Source organism: Lissotriton vulgaris, chromosome 2_1 (genome assembly GCF_964263255.1).
Source record: "Lissotriton vulgaris chromosome 2_1, aLisVul1.2, whole genome shotgun sequence".
NCBI lineage: Eukaryota > Metazoa > Chordata > Amphibia > Caudata > Salamandridae > Lissotriton > Lissotriton vulgaris.
Window position 1 is genome coordinate 1,190,311,928 of NC_141687.1, and position 17,236 is coordinate 1,190,329,163.

General features: G+C 49.3%; 1 protein-coding gene across 2 annotated transcripts in view; it reads right to left on the bottom strand.

Annotated features, from left to right (window-relative positions):
• Nucleotides 1-17,236, bottom strand: part of PRDM10 (PR/SET domain 10) — a 1,138,198-nt gene that overhangs the window by 345,667 nt on the left and 775,295 nt on the right. For both annotated transcript variants that reach the window (XM_086956905.1, XM_086956904.1), the window contains exon 19: nt 3,382-3,549. In XM_086956905.1, the coding sequence (XP_086813031.1) occupies nt 3,382-3,549 (168 nt within the window). The remainder of the gene's footprint in view (nt 1-3,381; nt 3,550-17,236) is intronic.

Sequence of the window (17,236 nt, forward strand, 5' to 3'; positions counted from 1 at the left end):
ATCTCCTGATAATCAGGGTTGTCAAATGATGGGGCCAGTTAATTGAAGTAAAACTCCCCAAGCGGCGTCGAGAGCGGCGCCCAGTGGCGCCGCTCCGACGCCGGAACCGGGTCGAGGGAGGTATCGGGGACGGCGCCGCCCGAGGACGGCGCCGGAGGTGACACCTGAGGGACCGGCGCCGGTGAGGTCGTCAGGTCAACCGGCGACGATCCGGATCCAGTGGGGCCCTGCGGCGCCGGGCCCGAAGGCGCCGGCGGCGTCGTAGCCGAAGCACCTGCCGGCATCGGGGCCGAAGCACCCGACCCGTTAGGGCCCCCAGACGGGTCCGCTGGGCCCGAAGGCGCCGCGGAGCCCACCAGAGGAGTGAGGGACCTCATGGCCATGAGGAAGCGGTCGATCTCCTCTGGCGTCGCTTGCTGCCCAGGGACAGGAGGGTATGGGTAGGTCGCAACGCCCGCGACTCCGGCGGAGCCGCGCGGGCGGTGTCACCCGAACCCCCGGCCACGTCGCGCGAGCGTCGGGGGGAGTCGGAAGAACGATGACGTCTCTTCGACTTCTTGTGCTTACCTGACGACTTCGAGCCTGAGGAGTGAAGGCGACTCCCATAGCTATGATGGCTCCGACCCCGCGACCTGTCCCTCGACCTCCGTCCGGACCGGGACCTCTCGCGGCGCGGGCCGGCTGCCGGAGTTCGAGCCGCTTGCGGGACCGCTCCCGCCTAGCTTTCGAAGTCAGGGCACGGCAGTCGGAGAAGGCCTTGTCGTCGTGATCGACGCCGAGACAGTGGAGGCACCGGCGGTGAGGGTCGGTGACCGACATCAGTCGGTCGCAGTCCTCACAGGGCTTGTAACCTGGCATCCCTACCGGCACCATTCAGAGTCAAAGACTCGGAAAATTATCAAACGGGATCGTAAAAAGTTTCGTCAAAAAATTACTAAGGTACCACTTTTTCCGGATCTGCGCTGCTGGCGCTGAAAAAAGAAGAACTAACGTCAGCACGCGGAGGCGGCGTCTAAGTACTCCGACGATGTCATCACGGCACCCACGACACCGACGACGGACGTGGAGCCGCAGACGACGCCTGCCGACACGCAAGGGTACTGCTACGCAAAAATTTCCGGATCCAGTCTGACGCCTGGGGATATTTCTAAGGTAAGGAATTTTATACTAACCTGTTTCTTTCAGATTGTTGTTATTACTGTGGATAGGTTAGAAACGCCAAAGGCAAGTAAAAGATACAGGCTGGCAACCCAACCCTGCTAACTTCCTGAGTTGGATTACTAAAGTTAGTACTATTTATGATCAAAAGAATAAGTGCATTTAATACGATTTAATGGTTACATCGAATTTAATGTCACGCGTGAGCAATATGCAATTTTAGAAGTTACCAATTTAGTTGTCCCAAGGTTTCCAGTGCCCGTCTACTGATGTACACTGGGCTTGTCCTGCAGAAAAGTTTCTGCCCTCCTGGGGAGACATGCTAATGACTCCCAGGAAAAGACACAATAGGGCAATGGTTCCCAAACTTGTTCGACCCACAGCTCCCTTGACCCATTGGCCATTGCCTGTGGCTCCCCACTGTTACTTTTTTTGGAGGGTGGGGTGGATGTAAGCCCGGCCTCGGAAGTACTTGCATTTTTCTCCCTGAAAATATTTGGCATGAAGCTGATGAAGGTATTATAATCATATATGCACAGTGTTTTGTATTACTAAAGCAGCACCTCTAATAAAATATCCCTAGGTAAACTTCTCTGCCTATGCCTTTTAGAGTACCCTCAAACGTTTTTATCCCACTTTATAGGGCTAGACAGCACCCATATGCATGTAGGCCCCATTGCCAAAGTGTTTGTGTGCTAGAATAATATTTTCATGCACTTCCATTTCTACCCGATATCATATGTGCCAACACACCTGTCTCAGCAGGGGGACTCACTATATTTTTGCTGTCTCCTCCCTAAAATTGCTTTTTTAAACATCCCTCTTTCTTGCCTCCAAATGTTGGCATTATGCTGTATATGGGTTAAACTGCTGTAACTGTTGATTATCAAAGAAAAGGTCATTAAAGCAAAGAGGAGATTACAGAAAGATGGGTTATGTGCAGTGCCAGTGTGTACTAATTGAAGGACTATAGATTCTAGGTGTATACCACTGCCAAGGGCTAGGACCCCTGGCCATCCCATACTGTGTATGACGAGAGTCCCTGAGCATCAGGCCTGCAACAAAACAATCTGTCCATGCCCAAAGGCCACCAGCACCACAGTTGGGTGCATAGGAGGAAAGGGGGATATAATCAAAAGTGCCCACAATTCACTTGTTAAGAGTAAGTTTTAGTTTCTTCTACTGATAAGAAATTATTATGTGTAACAAACAAAGCATGCCTTTACAATGAAGCTATGCTTACAACAAAAAACACCCAAACAGAAATTGGTTATGGTAAGTAATGAAAGGTTTAGCTCAAGCCCTCTCCTTTGCACTGTTTATGATATCACTAATAAAATCACAGCTATCTCAAATGATATCATTGTTTCTATCACGGGTTACATTTCAAATGATGTTATGGATTATTCCACTAACGAGATCACATATGATATCATCCGTGGTTCATCAAGTGCTCTCAGCTGTCCCAACATTCGCTTCCCAGTTGAGAACAGAGCGCTGGGACTCGTGTGCTTTTACCTTCTCCTTCCTGGTTAACATTTTTTCGCATGCCATGGAGGATCAGGCCAGATCACAGCTTTGCCTTTTTACAAATGAAGAACTGGGTGCAGAGGCAGCTGCCAGCTACCACCCCACCTCACTTACCGCCGCCACTCATTGTGCGCCACATAGAAGCAAGCAGCTCACAGCCATAGGTCTCTGTACAATGCTAATCACTGAACTGTTAAGGCCACATAAGAAAATTTTATTTTTAACAAAAAACTCTAGCTGAAATCCTGCCAAAAAGAGGCCTCAAGTAACTGTTAAAAACCTGAAGGGATAAAACAAACCTATTTTGTTTGCACCAGACAGAAAACTATTTTTTAAATAAACTACAAGGGAAAAAATGCCATGTGAAGCAAAAAAAATCTCCTGAAAAAATAAGCTGATCGGTTCCAAAACAGTGCATACTGAAAAAGGAGCACAACATAACAGGCTAAATACTATCAGCTGAGAAGGCATCTTACCTGCACTACATCAGCAGACAGTTACTGTGCACACAGCATGTAATGAAATAGATTGTCATAGGAATATTATGGAGGTAAGGACAAATACTGTTGATTGATTTAATGTTAGTAATAGGCTAAAGACGTAATGAAATGTGTTTAATAAAAAACAGGAAAATACTTGACAGCACCATGACCAATGGACGCAAGACAAGAGAAAGTATAAGAGATGACTTACTGGTGCCACCTGAACGACTTGCAGCTGGATGTGTTGAGACTGCTGAAGGCCACCAGCAGACTGTGACACAGGAATGTATTGGATTCTTTGGTAGTCCCCTTGTGGAGTTCTGTAGTCAGTTAAAGTCTGAGACAGCTCTGTCATTGCTTGAGTCAATAAATCAGTTGTCTGTGATTAAAATGAAAACCAACAATCCTGAATAATTTTCCCTGTTGAAGATTACAGAACATTCATACGATAAGATCTGACAATAACAAATCTGTGAAAAGATCAAATATCCATCAAAAAGAAAGTAGTTTGGCCTGACAGCTTGAAGTGTTCTTACTTAAACCAAGTGCTACTGAAGTACTGCTTTTAAACTGTGCTTCTGTCTTTAGATAAAAAAACAGACACCAATGTTTTGCAAAGACGAAGGTGATTTGGGCTCACCACGAAATGTAAGCAAAAGAAAAACAAGCTACTTACCTGTACACTGTAGTTCTCCAGTACGGATATCTTTAACAGACTCACATGCTTGAATATTTCCCAACGTCAAGGTGGGCATTCCACATCCACAGTAATTATAGTAAGCAGTATAAAGGGAAAGCAGAGCATAACAAAGCTCAAAGCAATGGCATTGTTATTCAATTCACATCACTGGAATAGAACAGATACAAGAAGCAGCTTAGGAAATACTTTTCCCTTCAAGGACCAACATACCTCAGATTTCCCAGCTCAAATGTAAAGGTAAGATACAGAGGTATTTATAAGCAGTGAGCTCCTGTTGGGTTGCATGTGAATCTATGAAAGAAACCAATACTGGTGAGAACTACACCAGTTGTACTGATAAGGAACTCCAGAATTGAATGTTTCATAGATTTACATGCTTGAATCCCAATAGTGAGCCATAGACATAGAGTAGAAGATTACATTTAAGCGGTGGTGGGTAACATGCCTAAAGGTAGAAAGGAAAGAAAGTGGAGCTCACCTCAGTGAACCAGATTCATAAGGACTACTTTACCCACTGCTGCAGACCAGACTGTGACAATGAGTAAATATGTTTCTATCTTTCCACATCTGCAGATGTTCAAAAAAGGTACTCCAGCAAATAGAGCAGTCAAAGTAACCACATCACTAGTGAAATGTGCTCTAACGTTTCCATCCAAGGAATGCTCAGCTGTTTGATGGCAAAAAAACAGTGGTCGTAGAGACCCAGAGTAAGTACAATGCTATGTTTTGTGCGGGGCCCATCCTAGGTGGACCAAAGGCAATTAGAAGTTGATCAGATTTTCTGAATGTTTTAGTACTATTAATATAAAACTTGCGACATTTATTGACATCGAGACTAGACTTGAAAGCTATTGGTTATTTAGATGAAAGTCTGAAGGCACTTAATGATTCGTTCTTAATATGCCTTTGAAATTTAATATAAGGCTAATTTTTAGTAAAAGCTTTAGATTTCACCAGTACTTCTTGCAGATGTTACAGCTAATAGTAAAGCCATCCTCCAAGGCAGGTATTTGGAGTGCGCTTTATGTATGGCTTCAAACAAACTCGATTAGCTGAGAGAAGACTGTGTTTAATTGCCATGAAACTGCTGGTCTCCTTACTGGTAGATAAGTCATAAATAGGCCCTTGAGGAAATCCTTTTATTCGTCTGCAAGAGCAAAGTGACAATTGATTTGACGACCTTCTAAAGTGTGAAATCATTGTCAGGTGGAATTGGACAGAAACATGTGAGAGACCTGATTGTTCTAAGTGTAAGAAGAATGGATGATGAATTTGCTTTGGTAAGGAAGAAAAAGGGTTAATGTTGTCTTCAGAACACCATATACACAAATTAGTTCACTTGTATGTTGCATTTGTTATTTCAGCCCTGGATTTGGCTAAGATCTTTCCACAGTCTACGGCCACGATGGGGCTTTTAGGATGAGGGGACCCCATTCTCTTTCAATTTTGTTCAATGGTCTTGGTCTCATAGGAAGTAGAGGAATCACGTAAGTGAAAATTCCTGTCATGCCATCTGGAAAGGATTACCCCACAATCCCTCTTGAAGGAAACACTCAATTGTTATGACATTTGCGATTGAGATGTTCGCAAACAAATCTGTTTTTTTACTCACAGCTCGGAAAGATGGATGTCAGTTGTCGTTAATCTAGTTCCCATTTGTGACACACTTTTGTTTTTCTCGTCTACCCTCCGATTGCTGACTCCAGGTACATGTTCCGTTCTTCAGTGTGGTGACGAACAACCCATTTCCAAATCCTTTGTGCTCCCACTGAGAGCAAGGCGCTATCCTTCTTGCTTCTCCCGCCCTTCTAGAGATGCATCTTATTCTTCACAAATTAGGGTCTTGTGTTGAGGAATATGAGATGCAGCGATATTTTATTTTTTATATCCATCAAGGTTTGCGGCTTTCACCCTTGGATTGTCTTTGATTATGTTATCCTAGGCTTTGTGCCCATTGTTTGTCTATTTCCTCCTGAAAAGGCCTCATGTGGAGGCAGCAATTGGGAATTAGGGGAATGCAAGCCATCATCATACCCAGAAATGATTTGAAGAGATGAAATGAAACAGACTCTTTTTTGAAGACTGGTTTCCAGGTTGGCCAATCACAAACTTCTCTCCCTTGTAGGGAAGGCTTTGCCTTTGTCTGTGTGAGAAGTTGGCCTGGTATATGATGCTCACTAGTTCTAGTGATCACCTTGTACCATGCCAAGCAACCCTTATGATGATTGGTTGTAAGTTAACCTTATAGACCAGCTATCCTAGTAGCGTGGACAAAGCAGTCTTAGGATAAACTCTGTATAGGCATGTGAAGCAAGCTGTTTTACCATACACAATCCCCTTGAATACCAAATGAAAGGACACCACACAGATATATATTGACAATATATATATATATATATATATTTATTTACTACAAATCCCCTATACTCTTTATGAGCACAGAAGCAAATGCGTTAAAACAAAACACAGTTTAAATACACAAAAGTTGCACAATATGGATGAGCCCTAGGGGCCACCTAAACCACATACTAAAATAGTGGTATAAGAACCACCTAGCTGAAAGGAAGTAGGCCTAGGGCCTTGGGAATCGCTGGAGCTGTTCGGGACTAACAGTGAAGAAGTCGGGAAAGGCCCGCGGGACTCGGGTGCAGCGCTTGAAGTGCACACATACACCAATGCAATGTCAATGGTGCGTAAAAGTTACAAAGTTAGTGTTTAAGGAACCTTCCGAGTGACCTATAAGGATGGACCTAGACACTAGAGGTGTATACCAGTGTAGGAACACCGGCGTTGCTGAGTTACCTCACCCACAGGAAGCGGGTGCACAGGTGCGAAGTAGTGTCGGGTTTCGTCACGCAGGTCGATGGTGCTTGGAGCTGAAGATGCTGCAGGCGTCGAGACGAGAAGAGTTCCGGTGGATCCAAGGGTGGATCGGAAGTGATGAAGACCTGAAAGCAGAGGGGACAATGTTCAAAGTCACTAGCCAGTGACTACCGTGGAACCAGGATGGAACCAGGCGATGTCGGGTGCAAACAGGCGATGAGGTGTAGCTTGTCTCCGCAGCCACGTGGACACGAAGAGGTCGAGGAAGTCCAGGAGTCGATCACGAGCTGTCCCACGAAGGCTCTAGCTGATGGCGGTGTCGGCAACTTGATTGGAGCAAACAGGCCTTGGCTAATGCAAGCCACGCAGGACGTGAAGAAAGCTTATCACTCGGACCAGCAAGGTCAGAGTGGGTGCTCCTTTTTACAGGAGCGAGGGCAAGTCTGGAGCAACCAGACCCGCAGTGTAAATTGTAGGTTTCGTCGCCAAGATGGCCGCTAGCCATGTGGCAAGTGGCCGGGATGGCGCGTCGAGTGGCAAAGTGCAAAAGGGCCCCACGCAGATCGTGGAGATGCTGGAGGGCTGATCTTCGGTGCAAATGCTGCTCGGTGGTGGGGCTTCTCCAACCCCGGAGCACAGCGTCTTGGGTGCCTCGGGTGCTGCGCAGTCAGCTTCTCGGGGGTCTTTCGAGATGTCCGGTCCCACGTCTCTCGGTGCCTCCGCGGGTCTCTTCTTTGCAGGGACTGTGGATCGGGCTCTGAGATGTCTGGCAGTCTGGGTCTCGTCGGGCTGTGGGCTCGGGCTCCGGCAGGAGGCGGCGGCAAAGCAGACGTCGAGTTGCTGGATGGTGCCTGTGTTCACAGGGTGGTCACTCCTAGGCCACAAGGGAGATGCTCTTCAGTCTTCTGTGCAGCAGAATGTCGAAGTCCAGTCGTCTTCTTAGTTTCAAGTTGATTCAGGATGATCTGAAGTGCTATGGCACTGCTCCCACTCTTATTCCCAATCTATGGGGTGGATCACCTGCTAGGTCCCTCCTCTGGGTGGGACCAGGAAGGGGGCGGTTACACCCCCTTTCCTTTGTCCAGCTCCGCGCCAGGACTGGGGCTGGAAAGCCCCAGCACCGGTTTGGACTGGCTTATGCACGAGGACACCTTGTGTGCCCCAGGCATGTCTGATTCTATTCAGCCCTGTCCTACCCAATACACAAAATCCTGTCTGGGGTGGTGCTCGCACCTCCCACGGCAGGAAACCCTTTGTCCAAGCCTCCCTCGCTGGAAGGACTCCCAGCAGCAGGAGGTCAGACTTGTGTCTGTGGTGGCAGTATCCATTTTGTGATGCTGAGGCTCGAGTTTAACTTTAACCGGGGTTCAGGTTATGTACATGTCGTGTCCCTCTAGAAGGGTGGAATGCTATCCCCGTCGACAGGACTGTCGGGGGGATAGTATTCCAGATCGTATGACACCTTACTCGACATGTTTTGATAAAGCCAAACCAAAGTTAGCATATAACCGTGAGGATTATAATGCACTTAAGAGTATATGGTATGGCAATATCCCGGAACAGCTAAGGGAGTTGTTCCCGACAGCTGCAGACAGGCTCAGCTCATGCTAGAGCACCATCTCACATGAAACCACGCACTCTGCCTCCAGGATTGTTAAGGCCTGCCAAAGGAGTGACTTATAGGTTAACATGTGTCCAGTTAGGGTTAGATATAGGTATACTATATCTAAGTAAGAGGTGATTACACCAACTTACCCCAGCTGAGTAATCAGCCAGTGGTGTCAAATATGGAGGCCAGGCCAGGGGTGGCACAATACATGGTGCAGCCCCTGGTTGGCCTTGGCTACACCTATGCCCTGAGTACCTATGGTACACTGTTACAGGGGCCTATAAGGTGAACCAGTTCCAATTGTGTATGCACCTAAGGTACATGGAGTCCATTTTAAGGAGAGAGCAATTAGCCTGGGGCCCTGAATAGCAGGATCCCAGGCCAACTATGTCAAAAACCAGGTAAACACCAGGCAAAAAGTTTGGGGGTAACCATAGTCAGATATCCACCTTCCTACAGTCTGTATCCAGAATAGCTCCAAAAAATTTTTACCTTGAGCTGGGTCTTCTTATCTTGAGGCAAGAACTCCACATATGCACCTAGATCGATCACACATTTCAATCATGTCTACCCAAGACCACAAGAGAATTAGATGCCCTCACAGCAGTTGCCACCATTGCGAACAACCCTTTGCCCATGTCATCTAATCTTCTATCCTCCCTGTCAGGTGGGGTTGAGCAAGGGGGTTCCTTGATCATCTCTAGGCAGCCTGCATGACAATGGACTCTGGACGAGGGTTACCAATAAGGCAAGATGGAGAGTCATTGTGAGATTTGTATTTTTTATCGAGATTAGACACGACCGCTGCCACAGTTGCTAAATTCTTCATAATGTTCTATACTTCTGACCTGATGAGCTCAATAATGGGGATTGCTTTAACCGACTTGCGTGCAGGTTCCAATCATATAAAAAACCAGTCTGTTTTGGAGAGATGGGAAGATGAAATCTTTAGGACACCATTTCTAGAACATCATGGTAACCCCCAATGTCATCTAGAGGGGAACTAACAACTGGTGGAGTAGGCAGAGACAACAATGGTGCCATATAATCACTCCATTCAATGCCAGCATCTGGAGGGGGAATCCTGCGTGAGTTTGCCTTCCTCTGATTCTTCATCAGAGTACACGTTCTGGAAGGTAATGGGTGCCCTGCTTCATGGTGGTAGATCTTGAGGTCTTGATTGTGAGCTTGGGATTCATAGAGAATGAACCACACAAGGAGTGTGCAAAGATGTAAAAGGCGGCAGAACAGGAGGCAGCTGTGCATTGAGCCTAAAGACAAGGTGTTTCTGGGAACCTTTTATAGTTATCTGCAATCATGAGGTAGAGATCTGTAACCAAAGCTGTGGGGACCTGCATGATAGCTTCCTGATATTGGTCTGATCATCATAAGGCTCACATAAACATTTAGCAAAAAGCCCACTGTTGATCTTGGTTTTGCAATTTCCAGTTGTAGAACATGAAAGGTGTATTCTCATTCAAGATATTCATCGTCTACATCGTCCTGACATTTACCTGTCATTTGCATTGATTGTAGACAGGGCAAAAGGATCCGGCATCTTCTGAATCTTCAATGTCTAGTAACCGCCTTGATGGTTAAGGAGAAACCTTGCTGGGTGAAGTGTTTTCTGGTAATAATGCAACCGGGATACCTTAAACCGAAATGAGAACAATTTTTGATTGCCCAGACAGCGAGTCCATTGACTGAATCATTGTCAATGTTTTTTGTGTTTTGTTTGAAAAAGCTTGTAGGTGCTGTCAACGGTATAGTGAATGTCAAGATAGTCATCTAAGCTGTTATCATCAACGAGCTGCTGTCGTCAACGATTTTTTGAACTGCATAAACTTGAGGGGAAGGCGTGGAAGGTTCAGACCAGGATCTTTTAGGCTTGATGTCGAAAGGCTTCTTTAGAATTTCTGCAACATGTGAGGTAGGACGTCCCTTAGAGTGTTTCTTTTCGTGTCTATTATGAATTTTCCAGGTGGGATGTCTTTTGTGGGTATTCTTAAAAGACTTGATGTTCCCTCACATTCATGCCCGGATAATGGATCCTCTCTAGCCTTCACTTTATGGAGCTTTATAAGTAATCTGCCCTCTTTGTCTTTCAGAGTTTTTTGCAGAAACAATATGACAGTACTTACAATCTTTGGCCATAGGTTTTGGATGAAGGCAGTAAAGAACAAGTTACTTACCTTCGGTAACGATATATCTGTAAGAAACATTAGTTAGTGTTAGATTCCTTACCTTAGAATATCCCCAGGCGTCAGTCTGGATCCGGAAACTTTTGCGTAGCAGTACCCCTGCGCGTCGGTAGGCGTCGTCTGCAGGCGTCCCCTGCGGCTCCGCGTCCGTCGTCGGCGTCGTGCGCCGTGATGACGTCGCTGGAGTATATAGACGCCGCCTCCGCGCGCTGACGTCAGTTCTTTGTACACAGCTTTTCCGCGCCAGAAAACGCAGAGCCATGAGAGAACCAACACTGGTGCCATTTGAAACTAGGGCCCTGAAAGGGATGTCCTTAACCCTAGGTATCAGTTCGCAGAACGGGGAGGATGGGTGGGTTCGGTAAGGAATCTAACACTAACTAATGTTTCTTACAGATATATCGTTACCGAAGGTAAGTAACTTGTTCATCTGAAAGAAACACGTTAGTGTTAGATTCCTTACCTTAGAATAGATACCCCAGCAATACCAACCCCGGTGGTGGGTCTGCGAACCAATACATTCCTACACCAGAAAGTCCTGGAGGACAGAACGGCCAAAGAAGCCATCCCTCCGGACTTGACTGTCCAGGCAGTAGTGCCTCGCAAATGTATGCAGCGAGGCCCACGTAGCCGCCTGGCAAATGTCCTGCAAAGGGACTCCCCGGCCCAGGGCAGTAGTAGCAGCCGTGGCCCGAGTGGAATGGGCCCTCTGCCCAACAGGGGGCTCCTTCCGAGCCAAAGAGTAGCACGCTTTGATGCACAGAACGACCCACTGAGAGATGGTTCGTTTACACACCGCCCGTCCCTTCTTCGCACCCACGTAGCCAACAAACAGTTGGTCATCCACCCGGAACTGGCGTGTGCGATCCAAATAAAATGAAAGCGCACGTTTTGGGTCCAGACGATGGAGCCGCTCTTCATCCTTTGAAGGATGCGGAGGAGGGAAGAAGGAAGGGAGGGTGATGGACTGCCCGATGTGAAAAGCAGAAACTACTTTGGGCAGGAAAGAAGGTCTAGTCCTGAGAACCACCTTGTCAGGATGAATGGACAGGAAAGGAGGTTGGACAGAAAGAGCCTGGAGCTCACTCACTCTCCTGGCAGAGGTGATGGCAACCAGGAAAGCCGTCTTCAAAGTCAGGAGGCGAAGAGGGCAAGAATGAAGGGGCTCAAAGGGAGCACACATCAGAAAGGTAAGAACCAGGTTCAAGTCCCACTGAGGCATCACAAACGGAACAGGTGGATACATGTGTGTGATGCCCTTCAAGAATCTCGTCACAATCGGGGACTTGAACAAAGAAGGCTGATCAGGAAGCCTCAGAAAGGCTGAAAGGGCAGAAAGGTAGCCCTTGATAGTGCCCAGAGCAGAGCCCTGCTGGGCAAGAGAAAGAAGAAACAGAAGAACCTCTGAATGAGGGGCAGAAAGAGGATCCACAGCCTTTGCTGTGCACCATGCCACAAATCTGTTCCACCGACAGGCGTATACCGACTTTGTGGAGGGACGCCTGGCTGCCAGAATTACATCACAGACTTCAGGAGGCAAGTCAAATGGCCTCAACTGCCGCCGCTCAATCTCCAAGCATGGAGGTGGAGACTGGACAGGTTCGGGTGGAGGACCGTCCCCTGCTGCTGCGACAGAAGGTCCTCCTGAAGGGGCAGGCGGATCGGGGGACCGACTGACATGCTGAGTAGCTCGGGATACCAGTACCTTCGAGCCCAGTCCGGAGCCACAAGGATAACTTGGGCCCGGTCGCGCCTGATCTTCTTCAGCACTCTGGGCAGAAGTGGTATAGGCGGAAAGGCGTATAACAGACCGCAACTCCACTCGCGCCGAAAGGCGTCGCCGTGCGAGTGCCGTCTTGGAAACTCCAACGCGCAGAACTGATGACATTGCGCGTTCTCTTCTGTGGCGAATAGATCTAACCAAGGCTCTCCCCATTTCCGAAAGAGGCCTTGCGCCACGTCCGAGTTCAGACGCCATTCGTGATCCATCGAGCACCGACGGCTGAGTTCGTCCGCCCTGGCGTTCAGAGAGCCTGCCAGGTGTTGAACCGTCAAGGTCACGCCCTGACGTTCCAGCCACTGCCAGAGGCGCAGAGCCTCCTGGCAAAGGGTCCACGACCCCACTCCGCCCTGTTTGTTGCAGTACCACATGGCGGTGGTGTTGTCGGTGAACACCTGCACTACACTCCCGTTGACAAAGGGGAGGAATGCCTTCAGTGCTAGACGAATCGCCCGCAGCTCCAACAGGTTGATATAGAGCCGGGACTCCGCCGGAGACCAGATGCCTCTGATCTCTGCCTCTCCCAAGTGGCCACCCCAGCCCTGGAGGGACGCGTCCGTCACGACAACGTGCTCCGGTTGGGGAAGGGAGAGGGACCTGCCTCTGACCCAATCGCGGTCCGTAAGCCACCACTGCAGTCGTCTCGCAGTGCCCTCCGAGATCAAGACGTGGTCGGACAAGTTGCCCTGATGCTGGGCCCACTGAAACTTCAGGTCCCACTGCAGAGCCCGCATCCGCCACCGGGCGTGATGCACCAGAAGGATGCAGGAAGCCATCAGTCCCAGCAGCCGCAGCGTCAACCTGACCGAAACCCGGGATAGCGGCTGAAAGATGGGAATCAAAGCCTGAATATCCCGGACCCGCCGTTCCGGAGGATAAACCCGAAACTGCGCCGAGTCCAGAACCGCTCCAATGAAAAGGAGCTTTTGAGAGGGACACAGGTGTGATTTCGGCACATTGATGGAGAACCCCAGGTCGTGCAAGAGGTCTGCCGTCATCTGAAGGTGGTGGACGACTGTCTGGGGCGAGCCCGCCTTCAACAACCAGTCGTCTAGGTAGGGGAAGACTGAAACCCCCAACCTGCGCAGATGGGCTGCGATACACCGCCATCACCTTTGTGAACACCCGTGGGGCGCTGGTAAGGCCGAAGGGAAGCACGATAAACTGAAAGTGCTCCTGGCCTACCGTGAACCGCAGGTAACGCCGGTGGGCCGGCAGGACGGGGATGTGAAAATAGGCATCCTGCAAGTCCAACGCTACCATCCAGTCTTGTGGGTCTAGGGCAGCCAAGACCTGAGCTAACGTCAACATCTTGAACTTCTCCTTCCGGAGGAAGCCGTTGACGTTCCTTAGATCCAAGATAGGACGTAGGCCCCCCTTGTCCTTCTTGGGTACCAGAAAGTAGTGGGAATAGCAACCACGCCCTACTTCTGGCCCAGGAACGCGCTCGATGGCCCCCTTGGCCAAGAGGGCCGTAACTTCCTCCTGCAGAAGCGTCAAGTGGTCCCCCGACACACGGTGGTTCTGCGGTGGCATGGCTGGAGGAGTGGTCTCGAAGGGGAGGGAGTAGCCCCTTCGGACGATTTGCAGCACCCACCTGTCCGAAGTGATCGTGCGCCAGTGAGCGTGGTGATGGCGAACCCTGCCACCCACTGGCGTCACATGGGGCCGAAAGCACGGACTAGGAGGATTTTGAGGCAGATGCTGCGGGGGGAGGTGTGGTCTGACCCCGCCGTTGTCCCCGACCGCCACCACGGCGGTTCCCACGGCCGCCACCGCGTTGAAAGGATTGTTGCGGCGCGTGGCTGGCAGCACGTGTGGGGGCGCCCCTTCCCTGGCCACGAAAGGGACGAAACGAACCCGGTTGCTGACGCTGGGTCGAGAGACCCAAGGACTTGGCCGTGACCCTGGAGTCCTTGAAGCGTTCCAGCGCGTGGTCCGCCTTGTCACCGAACAGGTGACAGCCATCGAACGGCATGTCCATCAATGTATTCTGGACATCTGCCGAAAAGTTGGCGGATCTCAGCCAGGCGTGGCGACGAATCGCCACCGTCGTCGACATAGCTCTGCCCAGCGAGTCGGTCGTATCAAGACCACACCGTATCGAATATTTAGCTGCATCTCGGCCCTCAGCCACAGCCTGACCGAGTTTTGCCCGCACCTCCATGGGGCATTCTGGCAGCAGTTCCGCGACCGTATCCCACACAGAGTGGGTGTAGCGGCCCAAGAGGCAAGCGGTGTTGCAAGACCGCAGGCCCAAACTAATGGACGAGAAGACCTTCTTGCCAAACTGGTCATACCTCTTGGATTCCCGGTCGGGCGGGGCCGACGGGAATGCGGACTGGGAGGTCGAGGCCTGGATCACCAGACTCTCAGGAGTGGGGTGACGCAGCCGTCCACGTCGTGGTCGGGGCCCAGGCACCGGAGACAGAGTCGGTGATGGTCCGTGACCGACATCGTGCGGTCACACCCGTCACAGGTTTTGAAACCGGGCATCCTACCAGGCACAAAAAGAGTATTCAAAGTTGAACAAGTTGGTCAAAAGACCGGAGTACTGCTCTTCGGATCTGCGCTTGCTGGCGCGGAAAAAAGAAGAACTGACGTCAGCGCGCGGAGGCGGCGTCTATATACTCCAGCGACGTCATCACGGCGCACGACGCCGACGACGGACGCGGAGCCGCAGGGGACGCCTGCAGACGACGCCTACCGACGCGCAGGGGTACTGCTACGCAAAAGTTTCCGGATCCAGACTGACGCCTGGGGATATTCTAAGGTAAGGAATCTAACACTAACGTGTTTCTTTCAGATGGCAGTCGTTGTAAGGATCTTCAGAATGAAGTCTGAGCTAACTACAGGAGCAAACAGGCCTTAAAGGAAAATGCTACTTACCAGTATGCATCTGTTCTTGGCAGGTAGATCTGTAGATTCGTATACTTGTGCACAAATCGCCATCTGGTGTTGGGCTCGGATGTTTGCACTTTGTTTTTGTCTTGGTAGAAGTCTTTGTTGTCACGAGGTAGGTGATTCCTCCTTAGGACGATAGTGCGCGTGGGCATCGACTCCATCCCCAGATTGTTTTGCCATGGAAGGTTATGATGGAGTTAGTAAGAAATGGAAAAGGATATCCATGTGTAATGTATCTAAGTAAGATAGTACTGGAACAGATAGAGGTATCCGGGGAGGCGGGTGGGCGTATATGAATCTACAGCTCTACATGCCAAGAACAGATGCATACTTGTAAGTAGCATTTTGCGTTCGAGGCATATGAGCTGTAGATCGTATACTTGTGCATAGACTATACAGCAGTTACTTCCTTAGTGGTGGCTACCTGTATCTGTTGCAGTGGTTTAAAAAATTGTTCTTAATACAGCCTGGCCCACACTAGCTTGTTGTTTTGCTTGAACCTCTACACAATAGTGTTTTGTGAACATGTGTGGTGTAGACCAAGTTGCTGCTTTGCAGATGTCATCTAGGGGAATGTTCCCTGAGAATGCCATAGATACCCCTAGCTTACGTGTGGAGTGAGCCCTAGGGGGAATGGTTATGGTGCGTTTGGCTTTAGCATAGCATATTTGGATGAATTTAACAATCCACCTTGCAATCCTTGTTTTTGCGATAGGATTGCCTTCATGAGGTGGGGAGAAAGCTATAAAAAGTAGTTTAGTCTTTCTGAAGGATTTTGTCTTTTAATGTTGTAAAGTATCGCTCTTTTTACATCTAGCATGTGAAAAGCTTGTTCTGCTACTGAGTCTGGTAGAGGGAAAAACAGTGGGAGTTTTACAGACTGGCTAAGGTGGAAAGTGTGAGAAGTTAGCCTGGTATGTGATGTCCACTATTCTAGTGGGTACCCTGCACGGACCAGCAGTCTTAGGATAAAACTTCAGAGAGCATGTGAAGCAAGCTGTTTTACCAATTATAATCCCTTTAATACCAAATGAAAGGACCCCACACAAGGTATATACAAAATATATATGTATTTATTACTAACACAACCCCTCTGAACTCTTTATGAGGTCAGAGATCGAGATACATCCCAAGTTACTCATTAAGCATACTTTAAGTTGCACAAATACAATTCTGCCCTAGGGGCCTCACGAACCATATACTAAGTAAGTGGTATAAGAACCACTTCAGGAATAGCGAATAGGCCTAGAGCCTAGGGAATCGCTGGGGCTACACTGAACAACCAAGGGATTGGAAGTAGGAGGCCCACGGGAGACGCGTGCAGTGTCTAAACACAGTCGCGATGTACCATGGAGTTATAATGGGAACGTAAAAGTTACAAAGTAGTAGATTAAGGACACTTCCGGATGGACTACGGTAAAACCCTTTTAAACTAGGACACTTCGAGAGTCAACACCCACGGGAGCACCGGAGTACTCGAGTTACCTCACCCAGGGAAGATGGGTGCATAGGCGTTCTTTCGTGTCGGGTTTCGACGCGGTTTCCTATGGAGAGCTGCAAGAAAGTGTTGCAGGCGACCAGTAGAAAAGTGTCCGGGTGGATCATAGGGTGGATCGGAGTCGTGAAGAACCTGAAAGCAGAGGGCACAGAGTCTGGGTCACTAACCAGTGACCAGGAAGGAACCAGGAAGAAACCAGGCGAGGTTGAGATGCAATCAGGTGAAGAGGTGAAGCTTGTCTCTGCAGCCACGAGGACCAGGAGGCGTCGACGACGACCAGGAGCTGGATTCGAGCTGGCCCACGAAGGATCTTGTTGACTGCGGTGTCGGTATCCGGATTGGACCCAACAAGCCTTGGCAAACACAATCCACGCAGGATGGGAAGATTGGCTTCAGGTCAGACCAGCAAGGTCTGTGGAGCTTCTCCTTTGTAGGGAAGCTGGAGCAAGCCTGGAGCAACCAGGCAAGCGGTGTAGTTTCACAAAGAAGTCTTCGGAGGGTTCACTAGCCCCAGGTTAGCAACCGGGGAGACGCGTTGAGCTGAAATGCAG